The following is a 23,510-nucleotide window of genomic DNA, read 5'->3' as shown; positions in this document are numbered from 1 at the left end:
GGAACTGTGATAGACGTCCCCCGACCGGTGTTATGTGGTCTGGGGGGAGATCTATGAAGTCACTGTTTTGGTGTTGAGGCGTTGCGGTTGTTATTATTTCCGCGGCCTCTACCCTTATTGTTGTTACCTCTGTAATTACCTCTTGAATTACCTCTGGGTGATGTTGGTGTGAAAGATGTGGATTGCTGATTTGTTCCTGTGTTTTTTGAGCCCCCTCTATAGGTGGATCTACGAAAGGAACCTCTGTGCGTTGGCTGTTGCAATGCTCCCATTGACTTAGCCGTTTCTGTATCCTTTTTCATCTTTTCTAATGTCTCGTCTGTACTTGAACCGAACAATGTCTTCTGATCAAATGGTCTGTTCAGTAGGGCTGTTTGAACTTCTTGTTTGAATCCTGAGATTCTGAGCCATGCGTGCCTTCTTAGCATGACACTAGTGTTAATAGACCTTGCTGCAGTGTCTGCTGCGTCTAACGCACACTTAATGGAAGTATTAGTTATTATTTTACCTTCCTGAATTAATTGGTCTGCCTTCTTTTGATGTTCTTTTGGAAGATGTGTGAGAAGTTTTTCTAACTCATCGTAATGTGCCCTGTCGTAACGTGCGAGTAGAGCTTGTGTATTAGCTATACGCCAGCTATTTGCTGCCTGTGATGCTACTCTCTTGCCTGATGCATCTATTAACTTCGACTCTTTATCTGGTGGAGGAGCCTCTCCTGTAGATAATGAGTTTGCTCTCTTACGAGCGGTTGAGACCACCAGCGAGTCTAGAGGTACATGCCCTCTAAAAAATATTGGGTCCTTTGGAGCCGCTTTATATTTTTTATCGATTCTTGGGTTTAACACCCTGGCTCTCACTGGGTTTTCGAATATTTCTTCTGTGTGAGTGAGAAGACCCTTTAGCATAGGAAGAGTACCTGATGTTCTCTGTGCACTAGGTAGAGTCTCTAACAAGAAATCCTCTATCTGAGGTTCTGTGTGCATATCTAGTTTGTGATATTTTGCTGCCCTATTAATGAGCTGCACAAAACCTGTGTTATCATCAGGTGGTGAAGGCTTTGAGGGGTATAGCTCTGGGTCGTTGTCCTCATCTGACCCTACATCGTAATTTTCCCATGGATCTTCCTCATCCTGGATAGATTCGTCATCCCCTTGAGGTTCTCCCTCCCCTATATCACTGTCTACATCTGACTGAGGTGTAGCTGGTCTTGGTGTGGAGGGTGTAGGAATATGTGGCCTATTGTGAGGAATAGGAGAAGAGGGTGTGTCTTTAGGACGAGGAGAAGCAGGAGGAGTTATGTTCATCCCCATTGTTCTCTTTTTTGGAGGAAGAGGTTTATCTTCTGACTGTTCACTCTTTCTCTTCTTCGTGACCACTTTCCCAGTTTGTGGGTCAATAAACAAGATCTTTTGCTTGGGATCTGTTTGTTGCTCTTGAATCGGTACCGAGGGTCCTGGTTCCGAGAGCTGTTTTTGTTTTCGATCCTCAGATCTTTCTGGTTTCGACACCGAATGTCTGCTCGATTCCGACTTTTTGGGTATCGAGTGTCTTTTGGGCGATACATCATATTTCTTTTTCGACATGGAATGTTTCGATACCGAGCTCTCCTTTATATGCCGCCTCGGTGTCGAAGTCGATGACGCCCTTTTCTCGGATCCGACGTGGTGGGATTCCGAGTGTTTCGGTTTCAGTTTCGGTTTCGTTGCCGGGCCCGAAGGCGGGGCGTCGGAAACTTTTTTCAGCGATTTGACCGGGCCCGAGGGCGGGGTCGTTACCGCACGGGGTCGGTTTTTCGGTAAGGGGACGTCGTCACTCACGGTTTGTTGCTCGAAGAGTTCTTCAACCTCCGACTGGTCCCCTTCCGACCCCGACTGGTCCTCTTCTTCCTCGATTTGTTCGTCTCCGAACAGCTCCGGGATCGCCTCCGCCTGCATTCTGGAAGCCTCGTGCCTTCGAGCTCGACGATTTCTGATCGTTAGCTTGGAGGAGAATGCTGCGCAGGCTTCGCAGTCCCTGGATTCGTGTTCAGGCGATAGGCAGAGGTTGCACACCTCGTGTAGGTCCTTGTGTGGGAACTTAGCACCACACGATGGACATTTTTTGAATGGAGTCCTTTCCATGGACTCCGGGCTTGACTGCGCCGAGAAAGGTCTCTTGTTCCTCGACGTAGATCCAAGTTTTTCTCTTCTATTTTGAATTTGTAACGCGTCGGAATGGAAAAGAACGCGTTCGCTAACAATACCGTCGAATTGGAAAGGGAATACGCGCCGAAAAATCACTTTCTTCAGAAGTTGATCTGGAGCGTCTCGATCTTCATCCGAACCCGATGGCGGAAAAAAACAATCTAAGGATGGAGCCGATGCCCATGCGCACTACCAACTAAGGGAGGAGTCACCAAGATACAAAAGACTCTCCAAGAGAAAAACAAAGTGCAATCATCCGAGCCCAACACCAGATGGCGATCTATTCATAATGTACCATCTGCAGCCCATATGCCTCGAACATACACTTACTGTGTGGATCTTCAGAGTAAAGGCGCAGCTTTCCACAAGAAGAGCAAGGTCTAAATAAAGACTTCTTACTTGAAGACATGCTGAAATCACAGGAAAAACCTGAAGAAAAGTTGAAAACTGAGCAGAGCTCAGGGAAACTCCCTTCACAAGACGTGCGGTAGAAAATCTGAGGTACTGAGCTCTGAGGAGAAGGTTCTGGAGGGCTGCTGGCGCCTGATTGGCTACAGTTTGGACCAGCATAATCACAGGAATAGGCTACAAGTGTTTTTTCTCTCTCCATGTATTCCTATGTAGGAATTATTTTGGACATTTACTGCCTTTTTTCTAATGTATATTTCATGTGTTATGTTTTACGTACGTATAACCATATATATTATGAGTATGTTATTGCTATTTTATTTACCGTGGGACTCCCACTCCGACGACGGGGAATATTCAAGCATGTGAATGTATGATAGACACCCTAATACTGGAGAATAAATGTTTCCAAATCCAGTTCGCCACCTACTGAGCAATCTAAAAGGTGAGGAATCTGTAGTTAGAAGAATCCATGCCAGATGGACACCTTTACACAACTTTGGAACTCGATTGCAACTTTCTTCCACAAAAAAGATAAGAAACATTAGAAAATATTTTACCAATGAAGGAATTGTGATGGAGGCACTAGTGGATTCCCATGTATCACCACATGTCGTTATTATGTCTTGAGACTCTCGAAGCGAAGCAAGTGGTTGCCTCAATTTTAATAATTAAATCTGGTTCCGTGTTAGATTTAGGTCCTGCCTCTTGTGATCAGCTGGCTGGAAAAGGTTTTAGCTCGTCTTTGTCAATTTGTGTAATTTATCTATTACATCACAAGTTTGCCTTATACCGTCGAAGAATGCTCCAATTTGGCCTTTTTAAAGAAACACTCATTATATCCAGGTGAACTGTCAAACTATAGACCGATTTCGAGACTGGCTTTTTTTAATACATTATTAAAAAAACATTGATAGACAGTTTAAAAATAAATTGGAGCCACAGTTGCAAACGGTGAGAATGCCACCTTCACCTTTTACTTCTAAAGAAAAAACTTTACTGAAGGGCGTACCAAGTGACTATAATTAAGGCATACTTTGATATATTATATTCCTCTTATGCCAAGAGACGCTTTGGATGTCTACAGTGACAGGGTAGTTTCTGAACTAAAAATTTTGAATCAGACAGTTTTGAATAAAACTAGAAAAACTAACTATTTCAATGTTCAGTACCATCGATTGATGAGGAAATTACAATCTAACCATGAAGTAATAGTGAAAAATTCCGACAAGGGAGGTAACACTGTTCTTTGGGCACGAACTGATTATCTTCTTGAGGCCAATCGACATCTTTCAGATACCTCATGTTACAGCTTATCAAGTCAACATGTGATGGTAAATAGTGAGATCACTACTAGGAAGAAATTGGCAAACTGGTATAAATCTGGCCTACTTTCCAAGAACGAATTCAATTTTCTTAATGTTGAAAATCTGATCACCCCATTTTTGTATTTCCTCCCCAAAATTCACAAGATGGTATCCCCTGTTCCAAATATGTTGACTATTTTCTGCAACCACATATGATTTCTTTGCCCTCATTTCTTAAAGACACCACAGACTTTCTTAACAAGGTGCAAAATGTACAATGGCATTCTGATTATAAGATACTGGTAATGGACATTGAGTCATTGTACACTTCTATTAACCATTCCCAGGGATTGCATGCTTCTGAGTACTATTTAAACAAACGCGACAATGTTTCGAGGGCATAATTCAATGCTGTTGGAAATGATTCGAATATGTTTGACTTCTAACTATTTCAAATTCCAGGGTAACATCTACCATCAACTACGCGGTGTGGCAATGGGTTCGTGCTTCTCCCCCAGCTATTCATGTCTTCATGTTGGCTGGTGGGAGGAGATCGTGCTTAGAGTCACACACGCTAAATGGTTGCCACATATCGCCCATTATTGGCGTTACATCAATGATGTATGTATATTTTGGAATGGAACTACTTCAGAGGCTATGTCTTTTGTTGATGAAATTAATAACAACAACCTCAATCTTAGGTTTACTGCTTCCATCAATAAGGACTCAGCTGAGTTCTTAGATGTTCAAATGTATGTGGAGAATGCTGAATTGAAAACTAAACTTTTCCGCAAAACAACTGCGGGAAATTCCATTCTTCACGTTAAGAGCGCACATCCGATTCATACTATCAACAGCATACCCTATGGTGAATTCATCCGAATTCGCCGCATTTGTAGTGATGTTACGACTGCCAATGCTGGTCTTGAGTCCTCAGTGCAAAGGTTTCTGAGAAGAGGCTATACAAAAACTGTACTAGAGCAGGCTTTAGTTAAAGCAAAATCCCATGATCGCGACACTTTGTTGGAGCCTAAATCTATGCAAGAGTCTCAATCAGATTGCTCCATTAGACTAATTACAATTACAACTTTTAGTTTACAACAAAGAGCAATCCGTAGCATTCTCTGCTCAGAATGGCCAATTGTCCTCACTGACAATATCCTAAATCCCATCCTACCAAATCTGCCAGCTGTTACATTTAGACGAGCACAGTCAATGCGCGATGCCCTAGACAAACCAATGCCTGAAGTTCTGCCGAAAAAACCCTGGCTCTCAAAACTGTTTTTTTTAAATGCACCTCTTGTCGCACGTGCACTTTTGCACGCAATTCATCACATTATACATCGGCCTTTAACGACGAGAAAATTCCTATAACAGAACACCTAACTTGCAGGTCAGATTTGGCAATCTATAAACTAAAATGTACCTGCAATCTGGAATATATTGGGAGCACTAAACTCCCGGTGCACCAGCGCATTCTACAGCATATACGCGCTATTGTGAACAGCAATAATGATTACCCTGTCGCAAGACACTTCAAAGCTGTTCACAATAACCAATTGAAGGATCTAGAATACACTGTCCTATGCTCAGTGCCTGTCCCCGGCCGGGGAGGCAATCGTGAACGTCTGCTAAGACAGAAAGAAGCGCATTTCATTCTTTTGCTCGATACCAGAGCTCCTAATGGCCTCAATCTTACAGAAGACTTACATGTCTTCTTGTAAACTAATGAAATAAAATTTCTTGGGCATCCCTTTAAAATCTATACATAATAACATCTATTGTATGCTATTACTTAGCTGTGCTGTATAGCGAGATTTGGGCTAATCATGTTTGCATTTTATGAATGTTTACTTCTCTACCCTGTAAGGTTCTATCTTTTTATTCTAAATGAATTTGGAGTTATTAAGTTATATGGCACTATAATGGCTGTTTTCTTGACTTATCTTTTGCTGACACTCTCAATCACTGTTTTTATGCTTAAATTGTTTATTATGATTTAGCACACTTTAGTATATCTTGTCACAAAATTAGCTTTTTTGTTTAAATTTTAGGCCATATTTTTGCAACAAGAATCTCCATTGTCAACCAATGGTTGTCATTTCCTATGAAAACGTCTCTTTTGGATAACTTCTACAAAGAATTCCTAGGATATTTATCACAGGTGAAGAATTGTTATCCAATAATGACGTGATTTGGATTGATGTTTTTGGTGCAGTTTGTACTTTGTATTAATTAGGACACTTGTCGTTCATTTTCTTGATTCTTATTTTTGAGAAAAAAAGATGGGTCTAACCTATGTTACAGCAAATATATATATTGTATATATCCATGAATTTAAAGAAAAAGGTTTCTTACATTCTATTTGCTTTTTCAATATCCTGGGTATTTTGGACTCAAAATTATAAATTTGTGATTATGACACTTGTCGATAATCTTTATAAATTTTTCTATCATTATGATTTAAAAACTCTGTACATACTGTTTGAGTAATTTGATTTAAATAATCATTTGCACTTTTATTGTTGTTTGACATGTACATTGGTTAAAGAACTGCTTCCTCTGTATTTGCAATTGGCCAACAAGTTAGTCTTTTTTCTATTTTCACCACTGCACTTTTTTTTATGTCTAAATCTGCTTCACCTGTGCACTAACTATAAAATGAGGTTAATCGACACCATGTCTTTTTATTTTATCTTTGTGAAATAAATATTTACTTCTATGGATGATATCGTTGCTGCCTTTTCTTTGATCGAATAAAGAACTAGCACTTTAAGAGGTCCTAACCTGGTTTGTTTTTCACCACGGATTGGTGAAACAGGGTGGGCGTGTGCAACTCTGCAGCTCTACATGCCAAGAACAGATGCATACTGGTAAGTAGCATCCGTTCGAGGCGTAAGAGCTGCAGATTGCACACTGTGCATAGATTGTATAGATTGCATAGCAGTACCCATCCCTAGCGGTGACCACCCCTATCTGTTGCAGTAGTTTGGAATAATGTTTTGAGAACAGCTTGTTGCTTGGTTTGCACATCTACACAATAGTGTTTTGTGAATGTGTGCGTTGTAGACCATGTAGCTGCTCTGCAGATGTCATCTAGGGGAATGTTCCCTAAAAATGCCATTGAAGCCCCTATCTTTCTTGTAGAGTGGGCTTTAGGAGGAACAGATAACGTACTTTTAGCTTTGTGGTAATAAATCTGTATGCATTTGACAATCCATCTAGCTATCCCAGATTTTGAAATGGGATTACCTTTGTGTGGTGGTGAGAAAGACACAAAAAGTTGTTTTTTCTTACGAAAAGGTTGTGTCCTCTCTATGTAGTATAGCAATGCTCTTTCTGTGGTGGCGAGAAGAAAACGGGCAGTTCCACAGATTGATTGAGATGGAAGGGAGAAATGACTTTGGATAAGAATTTTGGATTAGTGCGCAGAACTACCTTATTGTGATACATTTGCAAAAAGGGTTCTTGAATGGTTAGTGCTTGTAGTTCACTAACTCTCCGCAGAGAGGTAATAGCTACTAGGAACGCAACTTTCCATGTTAAAAATTGTAGTTCACATTTGTGTAAGGGTTCGAAGGGAGGCCCCATTAACCGTGTGAAAACAACGTTTAAATTCCACACAGGTGAAGGTGGTACTATGGGAGGAATTACTCTTTTAAGGCCTTCTATAAAGGCTTTAATGGCAGGCACTCTGAATAGAGATAGATGTTGTCTGTTTTGCAGATATGCTGCTATTGCCGCAAGATGTAGTCTAATAGAGGTATGGGCTAAGTTGCATCTTTGGAGATGCAGTAAGTATCCAATGATGTGTTGAACAGACACATCTAGTGGTTGGGCGTCTAGCTTCTTCTATGACATTAATGCAGTCTGGAGGAAGGTTTGAATATCCAAATTCTAGGATTTCAGGAGCCAGATCGCAAGGTTGACCTGAGCTGGGTCCGGATGTCTGATCTCTCCACGGTTCTGTATTAAGAGGTGTGGAGACAGGTGTAATTTTTGGTGCGGTACTACCAACAGTTGTAGCAGTGTGGTGTACCACGGCTGTCTGGCCCACGTTGGAGCAACTAGGATGAGGGTCAGAGAATGCTGCTGTAGTTTCCGTACTACTAGTGGCATGAGTGGTAGAGGTGGAAAAGTGTACGCAAATCTGTTTGACCAGCTCATCCATATCGCATTGCCTTTGGACAGTGGGTTTGGATATCTGGCGGCGAAGCTTGGGCATTTGGCGTTTTCGTGGGTGGCAAATAGGTCTATCTAAGGATGTCCCCACATTTAAAAGAATGGCTGAAGAACTTGCATATGAAGTTCCCACTCGTGGGTCTGTTGTGTTTATCGACTTAACAGATCCGCTATGGTATTTTGTACTCCTGGAACATGCTGGGCTAGAAGGAATATGTTTTAAGGTATAGCCCACTGCCATATGTCCTGTGCTAGTTGAGATAGCCGCAGGGAGTGTGTGCCTCCCTGCTTCTGTATGTAATACATGGCTGTCATGTTGTCTGTGCGGACTAACACAGCTTTGTTTGATACTTGCTTTTGGAAAGCTTTTAGAGCTAGGAATATTGCTAGTAACTCCAGATGATTGATGTGGAGTAACTTTTGTTGTGGTGTCCACATGCCTTCCATGGTGTGTTGCAGTAGGTGGGCTCCCCAGCGGGAGAGCGATGCGTCCGCAGTTAAGATTATCTGAGGAACGGTCGTCCCTTGGAAAGGTTTTTGGAGAGCGATGAATCAGACCGTCTACCAACACTAGGTCTGTCAATTGACCTTGAGCCTGGTTCCACTGACATAAGCATTCTTGTAGCGGATGCATTTGAAATCTTGCATGGGGCACTATGAAAATGCAAGAGGCCATCATCCCTATGAGTTACATGAACACTCTTGCTGGAAGGGAGTGTTGTAGCTGAAACCTTGTTAGAAGAGTTTGTATGCTGGCTATCCTTGCTGGAGTGGGATAGGCAAGCGCTTTTGAGTTGTTTATTGTGGCACGGAGGTACTGTTGTACTTTGGATGGTTGTAGATGGGACTTAGCGTGGTTTATTGTGAACCCCTAGTCGTGAAGCAGTTGTATTGTGGCATGAGTGTGTCCCACGCATTGGTTTTATGAGCTGGCTTTTATGAGCCAGTTGTTGAGGTACGGGAAGACATGGATGTGTTGTCTTCGTATATGCGCTGCCACCACTGCTAAGCACTTCATGAATACTCTTGGTGCTGTTGTGACTCCGAATGGGAGGGACATTGGACGCTGTTTGGGTGGTATGTTTGGGGGAGTAGATGTTAGTTCTAGACAGTAACCTGATTGAATAATTTGTCGCATCCACCTGTCTGATGTGATGATGGTCCAGGCAGGAAGGAATTGTTGCACTCTTCCCCCCACCGGAGTGGAATGTGGGGGGGGGGGGGGGGGGGGGGGGGGGGGGGGGGGAGGGTGGGGGGGAAGGGGAGGAAAGTCATTGGGTAGGGGCAGAGGCAGAGCGGGAGTTGTTGGTTTTGCCTCTGCCTTTGTCGTTACCCCTGTAACCCCCTCTTTGGTAGCCCTTAGTGAATGTGGATTGGCTAGGGGTTTTGTAAGCGGTGGAGGGACTTTCGAAGGAGTAGCCTCTAGTGTTGCCTTTGTATGATGAGCGACAAAAAGAACGTCTGGGAGCTTGCTGTTGCCCTGAGGCGTCAAGTAGCTTGGATTCCTTGTCTGGTGGTGAGGCCTCACCTGATGTCTGAGAATTAGCACGTTTACATGCATTAGACACTACTAAAGAGTCTAATGGTGCTGGACCTTTAATATAGACTGGATCTGTAGGGGCAGCTTTATTTTTTTTCTCAATTCGAGGATTGAGGACCCTAGCTCTTTGGACTAGTAGGTTAAAACCTATAGAGACCTCTGGTGGAGATTTTCTAGAAGGGTATATGTCTTCTTGTGGGACATAAGGCACATCAGGGGTGTTGTAATCATCCCATGGATTAGGTGACTGAGGGGGACTATTGGTCCCTGCCGGTCATGTGCACCTCCATCTGTGTCATCAGAGTCTGTGTCTACATCATCTTGTGGATTAGGGGATGGTGTAGGTGAATGGTGAGGTGGAGTAGGTGTAGGAGGGGGAACAGTATGGGGAGGTGGAGGAGAAGGCACCCTTAATGGAGAGGTTGCAATGTCTCTTCTTTGGAGGAGGAGGAGGAGGAGGTGCTGGCGCATCAAGTGGTCTCTTTTTGGAATTGTGAGTCAATTGACCAGTCATAGGATCCTAGTCAAGAGTTTTTTGGTTAGGATCAGGTGTGAAAAGTTCCTCTGAACAGGGCAGATCCTTCGGTGTCGAGGTTTTCAGCTCTGTAGGTTTTTTCGGCACAGAGTCGGCAGCTGATTTCGGTTTAGAAGTGTGCCCTTTTGAAGTGTCCTTTACCCGAACCTGTTTCTTCGGTTCCGGGGTTTTTTTTCCGATTCCGAAGCGTGTGAATCTGAAGCTTTAGGCGGTTTTTTAGTTGGCACCGAATGCGGTTTTGGTATTGATGAGCCGCTGCCAGTTTTCGGAGCTGTGTGTTTCGGTGACGGAGCAACGGTCGGCGTGGTTGACGAAGATGGCTTTTTCTTCGGTGTCGGTATAGGATCGGCACCGTGGCTAGTCTGGCTCGAGCCCGAGCTGCCTGAATGCTTAATGGGCTTATTTGCCGGGCCCGAAGGCGGGGCGTTGGAAGCAGTCTCTCGGTGTGCACCCGGGCCCGAAGCTGATGGTGTGCCCAAAGCCTTTTTAGAGGGTGTTGAGGAAGGGTTGGGGTCGACTATCTTACTTACGACCCGTTGAGCTGGAGTGACTTCCTCGACGTCAGAGTCTTCGGCGTCTGAGGAGCTGGTACTCTCTTCGGGCGTGCTGGTGTTCTGGCACGTCGACGCCCTCATCGAAGTTGTCGTCGGGGATCGAAGCTGACGAGCGAGCCATTGTTCTTCCAGCTCGTCGGTCCTGGATCGTCTTCGTGGAGGAGAAGGAGGCACAAGCGGAACAGTCTTTAGCCTCGTGCTCCAATGGGAGGCAAAGGTTGCACACCTCATGTAGGTCAGTGTGGGGAAACTTTGACCCACATCGAGGACACTTCTTTAATGGCGTCCTTCCCATGAGCTAGAAGTAAGGCGTAGGTCGGCCCGAAGGCCTTAGTCGACGACCGTAATGGAAGACTTCAAAGGTGAAGAATCGCGTTGATGTGGAGGGCGATCGAAACAATACCGTCAAACTGGGTGAGGATTGCTCGCCTAAGGAAATTCGGTTCCTAACCGGAGCGCAGGAAACACATCAGAGCCAAATGGCGGAAACAAAACAATCTGGGGATGGAGCCGATGCCCATGCGCAATGAGGTTCAAAGGAGGAGTCCCCTATCTCGTGACTTCCAAAGAACTTTTCAGGACAACAACAAACATCCAGGCCCAACACTAGTGCAATCTGCAGCCCATATGCCTCGAATATATCTTTAAAATATTTTGAATTTGGAAAAATAGATAAACAAGGTTTCGGCATCCTGTTTTTTATAACTAAAGATGCTATTTAAGCTATTTTCAATATTGCCCTAGCAGATTCTTAAGAAATTTGGCCAAGCAACTACTCTATTGTGACTTGACTACTGCAATGCACTATACCTGGGATCAGGGACTACAGTAATAACCCGCTTATAGCAAACTCAAAACTGGGCTGCATGGCTGCTTGTAGGGGTGAAACGTAATGAGCCTGCCTCTCCCTTGCTTAAAACTTTACATTGGTGGCAGTTAACAAAATAATTCAGTTTAAAACTACTTGTATGGCTCGTCAAGCCTACAACAAGCTATGCACATAAATCATAACTGAAAAATGTAAGATTTGTCTTCCTTGTCCACCATTACAATCTGCAAATGGCTTCTTGTTTACTATTCCCCAAATAACCTGGACTCAGAAAGAAGGTAGAGACTTCTTTTTGGCTCCTTAGTTGTGGAATGCTCTTACCTCCCATTTAAGAAGGGAGAGCAATCACAAAGCTGTGCGAGTGTTTGAAAAACACGGCTATTGCAATACATTCGAGCGGCATCCTTTTCATTGGCCTGATAGCTCCAGGACACCCATGTTAGGGTAACTTACGCTCTTTATAAATTCTCTCATTTTCAACATAAAAAAAATATGTGTTTATTGGGAGTCAAGCACGCCCTATTCCTCTTAGCTCACTCTCTTCTTCCATCCCCCTCGACCACCACTATGCCTCTGTTCCTTTTCCCTCACAATCAACCCCGCTGTGGACACCACCTGCCAACCTTTCTTAACATTACTACATAGAAGGGTTCATCAGTCTTGGACAAGATGCAATAATAAAAAGCAAAACAGCATGCTGGCTTCAACATTTAGTACGCGATAGAGCAGCCACATGCCTCGAACCTGTAGTTCTCCATTATTGGAAGCTTTCATAGATTCACATGCCTGAATCATTCCCTGTCGTCGAGACGGGAGTCTCCGGTATATAAAAAAGGAGTGCTTAGTTGGATAGCAAACGGAAAAGAGGCCTAGGCCCATTTCCCTTTTGTAACCCATAACCTTCGTTATGTAAAAGAGACCAAACTTGTCCCTGAACCAATCAGAGCCCCTCACCCTCTAGAACACTCCCGAGAGAACCTTTTGCTCCTCAGTGCTAAATCCAAGGTGAGCCTCTCAGGGGAGGAGGGTCGGTCGCATATGAATCTATGAAAGCTTCCAATATTGTATTGCACTTGGAATCCATCTGGCAATTACCCTCTTTGACAAAGGAAAACCATTCCTGGGGGTGCTGTAAGCCACAAACAGTTGGGAAGACTTGCAGAAAGGCCTCGTCTTTTGCAAGTAGAACTTCGGACAACGTTGAACATCTAATTAGTGAAGAGCTTTTTCCGCTGCTGTTGACGGTTGAGGGAAGAACCTCTTAAGGATCAACGGTTCCTTCAGATGAAAATCTGTTGGAACTTTCGGAATGAATTTAGGATTAGTTTTGAGAACAATCCTGTCCTCTTTAAACTGCAAAAACGGCTCTTGTATCGTGAGAGCCTGTATTTCCCCAACTCTTCAGGCTGAAGTGAGAGCTATGAGAAGAGCTACCTTCCAGGATAAGAATTTTAGATCCGCCCTGTGAATAAGTTCGAAGGGCTGCTTCATCAATTGAGATGGAACAATGTTCAACTGCCAGAGAGGTGGAGGAGGTCTTATGGGAGGAAAAGTTCGAAATAATCCTTTCATTAACAGTTTGATAATTCTTTTGGAACACAATGATCGCCCGAGGAAGTTCTTCTATATCGGGAAATCGCAGCAAGATGCACTTTAATAGAAGATTTTGCCAACATTAATATATACTGAATAATTTTATGTGCCGCTGAGTTAAGAGGATGAATATTACGCTCTGGGCACCACAAACAAATCTCTTCCATTTCATCCTAAATGTCCTGTTTGTACTTTCCGCACTGGCAATTGATAGTTTATTTCTGCATTACGATAAAATATCTAGGTGTTGAAATTCGCAGTGTTCAGGAGCCAGGCCGCTAAGAGTAGTGATTTCTGGTCTGGATAAAGCACTTGTCCCCGGAACATTGTCAAGAGTGATGGTATTGGTTGCATACGAATCGGATGATGATTCTTCGACAGTACCAGCAACTCTGTGAACCAGTGTTGCCTGTACCACCACAGAGCTACCAGTATTACTTTTCATGGTTCCTTCTTTATCTTTGTATGAACGCGTGACAGGAGGGGAATTGGAGAAAAGGCGTAGGCAAAGACGCCTGACCATGCTATCAAAAACGCATTTCCCCAAGATCCCCGTTGGTGATGCCAACTTGCGAAGAACCAGCATTTTTTGTTCTGAGCTGTCGCAAAAAGATCCACTGTCTGAACTCCCCATTTGAAGAAGATGCTTTGCAATATGTCCTGGTTGATCTCCCTCTTATGGCAGGTCGATTTCAGTCTGCTTATAGTGTCCTTTTTGATATTCTGACCTCCTAGAAGATGTTCTGCTTTTAGAGACACTCCGTGTTGAACAGCCCAATCCTATATCTTTTGGGCTTCCTGCGACAGGGAGAGTGATCTTGTACCTCCCTGTTTGTTGAGATAGTGCATTGCAGTTGTGTTTTCTGTTCTTATTAGTACAGATGCTCCCTGTATTCTTGGTAGGAAAGCCAGCAATTCCAAGTCCACTGCTCTGAGCTCCAGCAAGTTGATGTGAAGCTGTTCCTGCAATTTCCACCGACCGCTGACCTGTAGGTCCTGAAGGAATGCCCCATATCCTTCCAGGGATGCATTGGTGGTAATTACCAATGGAGCCGGTCTGGTCAGGAAGGTAAGACCCACTGAAATGTTCCTCTTTTGGGTCCACTATGCTACTGCTTGCACCATAGCCGGCGTGTTCTTCACCTTGTCGTCGGAGGATACCTCTGCCTGGTGCCATTGCCGATCCAGTTCTTCCTGTAACGGACGCATTTTTAGTCGGCACAAAGCAACGAGAGGAATGCAAGAGGACATTGTCCCTAGTAGCGACTTGTAACTGCATACTGAAAGATACTTTTTTCTTGCGGAATTCTTGGAAAGAGATATGAGACCCATTTGTCTCTCTATGGAGGGAAATGCCTTGTTTACTGAGGTGTCCAGAATCGCCCCCAGGAACGTTATCTTCCTTGAAGGTTGAAGGGATGATTTTTCTACATTCAAAGTCAGCCCCAGTTCAGCAAACAATTGTATGCATGCCATTGTCGACACCTGGCCTGAAGGTTCTGATGGCGCTTTTATCAACCAGTCGTCCAGGTACCTGGTGTCTTTGCTTCCTGAGAAAAGCCGCCTCTGGCGCCAGACACTTTGTAAAAATGTTCAGGGCTGATTTGAGGCCAAATGGTAGTACTTTGAACTGGCAATGGTCTCCGGCTACTGCAAACCGAAGATACTGCCTGTGGGAAGGATGAAAGGGGATGTGAAAATATGCATCTTCTAAGTCTAGAGTGGTCATATGATCCCCTGGGTTTAAGAGCAGCAGAATGTCTTGGAGGGTAGCCATCCAGAAAGATTGCTTCTTGAGATACGTATTCAGAGATCTCAGGTCTAGAATAGGACACCATTGGAGAGCATTCTTCCGGACTAGGAAGAAACACGAATAAAACCTCCTTACTTTCTGGGAAATTGGCACCAGTTCTATTGCTCCCTTTCGGAGCATTATTCAAATCTCCTGACGCATCTGAAATAGATGTTTGACCTCTTGACTTCTCGGTGGAGTACAAGGGGAACTTAGGAATTCTAGAGTATGTCTCAATTGTATTATATTGAGGACCCATCTATCCGTCGTTATTTTCTGCCAATGATGTAGATGGGAAGCAACTGTTCCACCCAAGGGAACTTGTTGATGGGAAGGAATACACATAGCCGGATTCAGAAGGTTGTCATTGTCTTTACCATTGTCCTTTCCTTGACGACCTCCTCGTCTCCTAGGAGCAGACTTTGCTTAGCTCCTGCCTGTTTTTGACCATATTGTTGACGGTATGGTTGCGACAGTGAGGTATAAGAGGGGTATCTTCCCTGCTAGTAACCTCCTCTATAGGATGATTGGCCTCTACCCCGGGCCCCCTGAAAGGGCACTTTACTGCACTGTAGTGTCCCTAGGGCCTTTGCAGTGTCTGTATCTTTCATGATACCTTGAAATGCCTCATCCACTTGTTCCCCAAACAAATCCTCCCTGTTGAAGGGGAGATACAGAATTTTATTTTGGACCTCTGGTCTAAAAGCAGTTGCTCTTAACAATCCCAGACGCCGTAGAACTGCAGCTCCTCCAAGCGACTTGAAGGTCGTGGTCGCGATATCCATCATGCAGTCAATGACTTCAGCCGAAGCCTTTAAGAATCTTTTTCGCCTCCTGTCTATTATCTTCTGGGATGAGGTCTATGTAAGGTGCCAAATCACACTACATCTGCCTATCGTACCTGCCCAGAATGGCAAGGGCATTTGCAGCTTTAACTAGGAGAGCAGACATGGATGAAAATCTCTTTCCTGCATTGTCTACGCGTCTCCCCTCTCTGTCAGGAGGTGCTCAGGGATTCTTAAGATTGTTGTTGCACCGCTTGAGAAATCACGGAATATGGTTTGGGATGGCCCAGTAAGCGTCTAAAGGAGCTTTATATTTCTTCTCTAATTTGGCGAGCACAGGAGTAACTGTCGCCAGTGTCTTCATGACTTTTAAGCCTTCTTCCCACACATGGCTAACAATTGGGATAGCCCGAACTGACATGTGGGCTTGCTCCTTAAAATCATATAGGAAACACACCATTTGTGTCATATACATTGGAAGCTGGAACCTCTTCACAGCCCTTTTCATTAACTTATGGAATCCCCAGATGTCCACCGGCGGAGAATCAACAGGTACTGGTGAGGGAGATGCCGGTAATGGAATAAGGTAATCATCCCATTCTTTGTTAGGATCGGTTATTTCCCCCTCCTCCTGGTCATCATCGTCAGTGGCAGTGGTGACAGGATCCTGGTGGGGTACTGTTTGAGGAGTTGCAGGTGTAGGGTCTTGTAGCGACTCCCTGCTTCTAACTAGAGTAGTAGGGATGGAGCGTGGATGCGAGGCAAGGATTTCCTGAGAAACTGGTGTTGGCGGAATGATCTTTTTATAGTCTGCCAGCATAAACTGCAGAAACATCATCATGGACGATGGCATGCCAACCATCTCTTCCTGGTAGCCTTGGTGATAGTGTTGTTGTGGAGGATATTGGTACTCCCCGTATCCCTCCTCATAGTCATCTTCTTGACATTTAACATGTAGCTGCGAGGGACTACTGGCGTATCCAAATGGTCCGTCATCCTCCTCTTCTTCTGAATCCTGCTTCTCTAGTAGGTGTGATGGCACCAGAGGAGTAATTTTGCTTGGGGAGGTGATCTCTGGTGTAATCATCCTCTTCCTGACAATTTCAAGCTTTTCTGATATTTCCCTCGTCGATACCAAGCGTAGTCATGTATCAGTCGTCGGCGACAGTCACCGTCATCGACACCGTCGTTGTCGATCCCGTTGTCGTCGCTGATGAAGTCTACGTCGACACCACCGTTGACGATGCCGCCGTCGACGGAAAGGCAACTGTCGTAGGCAGTGATAGTTTCTTTGATATTAGCTATACCTCAGTCTTCGTCGTCGATGATGATGACTTAGTCGTCGGCAATCGTGTCAACGAAGCAGGCTTTTTGGATTTTACCTCAGGAGGCATAGAAGACGGCTTCCTGAAGGTTCCTTGACCTGAGGCGGTGATTTTGACAGCACAGAACTCGTCTTTTTTGATGGTTGTCTCCTGAAGCATGTCCTTTACCACAGATTGAGGAGATTTTGAAGGACTGCGTCCAGAAGACCCATGAGTGGTCTTTTTGAGGGCCTTCTCAGAACGTTCTTCTGAGGAATGAGTATGAGGAGATTTTCTTCTCTTTTCAGATCTCCTAGATGTTGAGAAGGATGCCTCATCACTATCACTGGAGATAACCTCCTTTCTGGCTTTTAGCTTCTGAAGTCATATCAAAAGGCGCCCCTTATTATACCTCAGGGTCTTACTTGAAAAAGTGCGACATACCTTACAGTCTTTGGCCTGGTGATCCGGGTATAGACAGTAAATACAGTCAGTAAGAGGGTCATTAGTATAGAGCTTCTTCTTGGAACAAGTGGCACAGGCTCTAAATAAACCTTTCTTCTCCTTTCCAGACATTCTCTGAAGAATGAAGTTGAAGATCGAACAGAGTAGTAAAAATCCAGATGAATTTCTAAGAACAAAGTTCTGAAATGAGGTTGAAAACGTAGAATTTGAGCAGAGCTCAAAGGAGACTCCCTAGCACAACGTGCAGTAGAAAATCTGAGGAGCAAAAGGTTCTCTCAGGAGTGTTCTAGAGGGTGAGGGGCTCTGATTGGTTCAGGGACAAGTTTGGTCTCTTTTACATACGAAGGTTATGGGTTACAAAACGGAAATGGGCGTAGTCCTCTTTTCAGTTTGCTATCCAACTAAGCATTGCTTTTTTATATACCGGATACTCCCGTCTCGACAACAGGGAATGATTCAGGCATGTGAATCTATGAAAACGCCAATACTGGAGTAAATGCAGAAACCTTAAAAGGGATTATGTCTGGTGTACCCGCACAGCCCAAAAGCAGAGTCTTCCTTTCCTCATTAGTTCCTGCAGTTTATTAAATGTACAGTTTAGCATAGGTTTCTTCACTCGCATGTTTCAGCGAATGGGATTAAACCCAGGCCTTGAAGAAAAAAAAGTAAAGATTCCCAGCGGCCTAGGGAATCTCGCAGTTGAATGTAATTGTGAATTCACTGTAGCACACTGGTTTGGCTGTTAATGTGTCCGGTTTAACATATGAGCCACATATATTCCCAGGATTTCATAACCCTGTTGAATTATCAGGCTGCTGAATATAGGAGGAAGATGTTTTGGCACCAAAAGCTCTACTTTAAAACATGCTTCCTATCCCTTCCTCTCTAGCCTTCTCCCTCATGCCTCACTTCCCTACCTCCTTCCACTTCCAAACCCTGTTGGTCCCCCTGTATATGCATTTACCTTTTGTTCTTGATCCCTGGAGAATGCCACATTGAGCTGGGTCAACACACCCTCTTCATGGAAGCGTTTGAGCTCCTCTTTGTAGAGATAGTCTTCGTTTGCATGACGGCAGCCGTAGTAGAGCACTGTATCACCAACTTCCTTGCCTGCATGACATAAGATAAACATTGTGAAACCAATTAGAGCTTAGCTAAAACAGAGGTAAAACATTCTTATATAAATATTTTTGTACAACCCTTCACAAGGTGAAGGCACATAGTACTTAACATTCAAAATGGAGCTGACAAAGTGTATCCCTATGTACAGTCCTCCAACAAACTATTTAAACCTTGGCAACTATACAACATTTGCCCATCCGCATATCATGCTATTAAAGCCCAAACGGCAGACCTGTAAAGACAAGGCCTATGTGTACTACAATGAGAAATCCAACCAAGCCTAAGCATGTAATCAGTCAGAAAAGCCGCAAGGATGGAGGGCAAACTTGTTGTAGAGCATGTAGCCTATCAAGCAATGCGAGGAGGAAGAACAATCTTGCTTGTTTGTGATGTAATATGGGAACCAAAGTAGAGAGGGTAATGTGTACACTAAACATTCTGCAGGGTCAACACATAGAAAGTAGGAAGATTTTTGTATTAATCTATCAGGCCCCTTCAGCACTTGACATGTTTAATTTAGAAACTTCCATCAAAAAGAACAGAAGAAGAATAAATAAGGAAATCTTGGAAATTGATTTCAGGAAGGCAATGACCCCCTTTTACCTCAACCCTAGTGCACTTGTCCACAATGTCTCAAAGCAACTATTCTATTTCAAACATTTCTGTGATAGATAGTAGGCAGATTGAGTATAACCTGGAAAAAGATAGAACGGATTCCAAGTGGAAGCCTGTATACTTTGGGATATTTTGTTTCACTTTCCATTTTAGTCATCAACACGTAGAGCCCACCTTCCCTGATCCAATATCAAATTAGTACCTTAAGAGGGATGGTTACAGATTATAAATGAAAAGGTTATGCTCTGCCAGCACTGGCCTTAACCTTGGCATCAAGGGTCTACAAAGACCTGCTTAGTAAAAGAATGCCAAAAAAGCCAAGTTTGAGTTTTTAATATTTCCTTCAAAAGATGCCATGTGGCGCTAGAAATGTGAGCCGTGAGGTCTGCAGCACAAGGTTCCTTTCAGCCTCCAAGGAAAAAACAATCCAGGAGACGACAAATAAGAAACCCATAAGAACTGATAACATCTGCTTAGAAAAATGTGTTTATGGCTGTTAGAGTTAAGGAAATACACATTCGCAAAAAGTTCCTCAATTACATTTGTGGAACCAAATGGTTTTGTCCCTTTCTGGTAACAATGCAAGACTCGTCTCATCCACTGCATATAGCTTTCATTCCCAGGTTGATTTCAAGGCTTAGGTAAGAGCAATGAACGAGACAGTAATTGACCAGGCAATAATGAACAACCTCCGCCAAAGAATAAAAAGAGCATTTGATGGACGAGGAATGATCTTAAAGGGAGAAGGTATATGGGAACGAGCACTAAGGATACCTAGAAACAATTCTGTATTATGGGAGGCCCATAATAAGTTTATGAATATAAATAAATATTGCATTAAAGAGACTTGCATTTTAAGCAGAGACAAAGATTCTCATTACTTTTAAATCAAAATTCAAATCTGAAGTTTAATACTGATATTAAATTGAAGATTAATGCACACATGTACCTGCTGCAAGGCTTCAGGAATTGAATTGATGGAATGCTCTCTTGAAGCAAGTCATTCTGTACCTAGTGTGTGCACCTTTTTAAAAATTTGAAGTCCCAACGCGATTCACTACATGCCCCAAGTACAGACTGTGAATTGCTTTACAAAGACTGTAGTACGATGCAGGATTGGACATTCTGAAGACTATTCACAGAAGCAAGATGGGTTTTATGTTCATGTACTGAGCCACTGTACGCAAGCTAAAAAACACTTCAGTTCCTTTACTCAAAAACTAGAATTCTGTTAAAAAAAGAAATCCCCACATACAGTTTGAAACAAATGTGTAGTGCTGTGAAGACAAGGAGTAGAGTAGGGGCTAGAACGCACAGTGATCAAAGGACACAGCGCAAGTAATGGGTCTATAAAGCGTTCAAATAGGTTTGAGGAAACTTGCTCATGTATAAAATCAAAAGGAAACATAACATAACATAACATATTGACATTACATAACATAACATATTGACATTACCATCTCGGTGGCCGGTCAGATCAGAATCCCCCCCGCGGGAGGGTGGCACCGCTCGCAAGTGGAAGGCTGTTGACTCCTCCAAATTAATTCCCCATCTGTCCCACACACGCCCCCTTATCCCCAACAACACTGGCATCAATGAGCTAGACGGTCATATTTCTGACTGGCTTACGTCAGCCAGTGACATCTTTGCCCCCTTGATCAAATTGCCCCGGTCCCGGCACAGTAATTCTCACAAATGGTATACCACCCAACTAAGAGCTTTACAGCTTGAACTCCGCCAATCGGAGCGCAAGTGGAGAAGAGACTACTGCTCGCCAAGCAGAGATACTTATGTAGCAGCCCGCAATAAGTATAAATCAGCCACCTCTGCAGCCAAAAAAGCCTATGCCTCAGAGAAAATCCTCTCAGCCCCTTGTAAGTCGAAGGAAATCTTCAAAGTCCTCGACGAATTCACCTCTGACCCCAGGACACTCCCGATCCAGGTCCCTACACAGGAATCCTGCAATGCACTTAGCACTTTCTTTATTCAAAAAATTGTTATGATTAAGGATACCATTCCGGTCACCCTTCCTGGCGCTGATTCGGTCACTCCCCCTCACAACGCTCTTTCCTTCACTCAATTTCCCCTTTTAGACCCCACATCCCTAAGCACTCTGGCCGTCCGCATTAAGTCTGGTTCACCTGACGATCGCTGTCCGCCTTCCATACTCCGGGACATCTGCCACTCTTTACCTGACTGTATTCTTCCTTTGCTGAACTTTTCTCTCTCTTCCGGGACGGTACCTAGCTCCTTCAAGGAGGCCGTTCTGGTGCCTCTTCTGAAGAAGCCGGGAGCAGATCCTGCCGTCCCGGCGAACTATCGTCCTATCTCTCTCTTGCCTTTTTTCTCTAAAATCTTGGAAGCCCATGTCACCACCTGTCTCTCGGGGTTCATCGAGAGTTCCAACTTCCTCGAGGCTAACCAGGCCGGCTCCCGTCCCGGTCACTCTACGGAGGCTGTGATCCTGGCCGTCCTGGATGCCCTGAGAGACGGAGCTGACAGGGGTACCCCCCAGGCCTTGGTATTATTAGACCCGTCGGCCGCCTTCGACGCGGTGGATCACAACATCCTTCTCCGCCGTGTCGAGCAGGCCGGCATCCAGGGCCTGGCACTGGCTTGGGTCAAATCCTTTCTCACCGAGGGATCCCAGACCCTCAGCCTAGGCACTTTCAGGGCTCCTAGGGAGCACCTGCCATGTGGGGTCTCCCAGGGCTCCTCTCTATCCCCTCTTCTTTTCAATCTCTATCTCCGCCCCCATCTTCTTTCTCTGAGGCAGTGGGACGTCACCGTTTTTAATTACGCGGACGACCTGCAACTCATCTTTCCTCTAAACTCTCCCTCTGCTATTTCTAATTTCCAGGCGGTCATGTCCCATATTCTTCAGTGGATGTGTCAGAACCAACTAAAACTGAACCCAGGAAAGACGGAGCTCCTCCTTCCTGGTAGGAGCCCCGCCCACTGGGGTTCGCATTTCTGGCCGGCAGAACTTGGCCCCCCTCCTATCCCGGTGGCCGCGGTGAAAAGTCTTGGGGTCACCATTGATGCTGGACTATCCCTTGGGCCTCAAGTGGGGACGGTGGTCTCCTCCTGTATGTTCCAGCTGCGCAGGATCAGGAAGGTGGCTTACCTTCTCACCCCAGATGCCCTGCTGCAAGTCATCATGGCCCTCGTCCTCTCCCGCCTGGATTTTTCTAATTCTATCTACTATGGTTTGCCTAAATCTTCCATCCATAGACTGCAAATCATTCAAAACCAGGCGGCGAGACTGGCCCTCGGGATACCGAAATGGCAGTCGGCCAAACCCCTCCTCATCAAGTTGCACTGGCTCCCAGTCAGGCTGAGAGCAGCCTTTAAGCTTGGCTGTCTTATTTTCAAATCTCTTTCTGGTTCTTGTCCTGCTTTCTTAAAATCTCTCATCCGGCCCTACTGTCCCCCTGGCAATCTCAGATCATCACACCTACACCTCCTGGTTGTCCCCCCCATCAAACTTTGTAGATCTGGTGGTCGGAGATTTGCATACCTTGGCCCTAAACTCTGGAACTCTTTCCCTTCCCCAGTCAAGATTTCCAACACTCTCATCCAATTCCGTAAATCATTAAAAACCTGGCTGTTTCCTCAATCTAGCTAAAATCCCTCTGTTCCCTTAGCATCCAATCGGCGCCAGGAAACCCACGGTGTCAGTGCGCTTTACAAGCACCCCCTTAACATAACATAACATAACATAACAATGTGCGGTATATTATTCTTCGAGGGACTCAATGCTACTATAAAGCCAAGTGGGTAACTTCAATCGCTTACATATCATCTTGAAAATAGGGCACAGCTCAGATTCCTTACCTTGTTCTTTGAGCCAGCTGCGCTCCTGGATGAATCCAACAAAGGGAGCAATCCCTGTACCAGGTCCAATCATTATGACAGGTGTGCTGGACTTAAATGGCAGCCGGAACTGTGATTTCCGTACATACATTGGGACGGTGGACTTGTGACCATTGTCAGTGATTAACTTGTTTTTCAACCAATTTGTGGCTACTCCTTTGTTGGTGCGGCCACATTTTGCCTCGTATTCCACAACCACTGCACAAATGTGGATAGAATTTGAGTGAACCTAAAGCAGAAATACAAAATGATCGCAATAATAAATATCTCAATCAGCAAAATTATCAATATTGTTTTTGGATTCTGATCCTTCATTTCATGCTAATGCAATGATGGCTTTCACCGTATTTTATAGTATTAAAAAAGTAATGACTTGGTATTTCAAACTTTTAACCCTACAATTCATCATATAAAGCCATA

At 44.4% G+C, this 23,510-nt stretch overlaps 1 protein-coding gene across 4 annotated transcripts in view; it reads right to left on the bottom strand.

Moving 5' to 3' along the window:
* The window catches only part of POR (cytochrome p450 oxidoreductase), a 532,686-nt gene that overhangs the window by 18,159 nt on the left and 491,017 nt on the right, over positions 1-23,510 (bottom strand). For all 4 annotated transcript variants that reach the window (XM_086954766.1, XM_086954764.1, XM_086954765.1 and 1 more), the window contains 2 exons: positions 23,052-23,319; positions 18,442-18,587 (listed from right to left, as the gene is read on the bottom strand). In XM_086954766.1, coding sequence (XP_086810892.1) covers positions 18,442-18,587; positions 23,052-23,319 — 414 coding nt within the window. The remainder of the gene's footprint in view (positions 1-18,441; positions 18,588-23,051; positions 23,320-23,510) is intronic.

Source organism: Lissotriton vulgaris, chromosome 2_1 (genome assembly GCF_964263255.1).
Source record: "Lissotriton vulgaris chromosome 2_1, aLisVul1.2, whole genome shotgun sequence".
Lineage (NCBI taxonomy): Eukaryota > Metazoa > Chordata > Amphibia > Caudata > Salamandridae > Lissotriton > Lissotriton vulgaris.
Note: the sequence above shows the minus strand (reverse complement) of the source record. Positions and strands in the feature narration are given on the sequence as shown.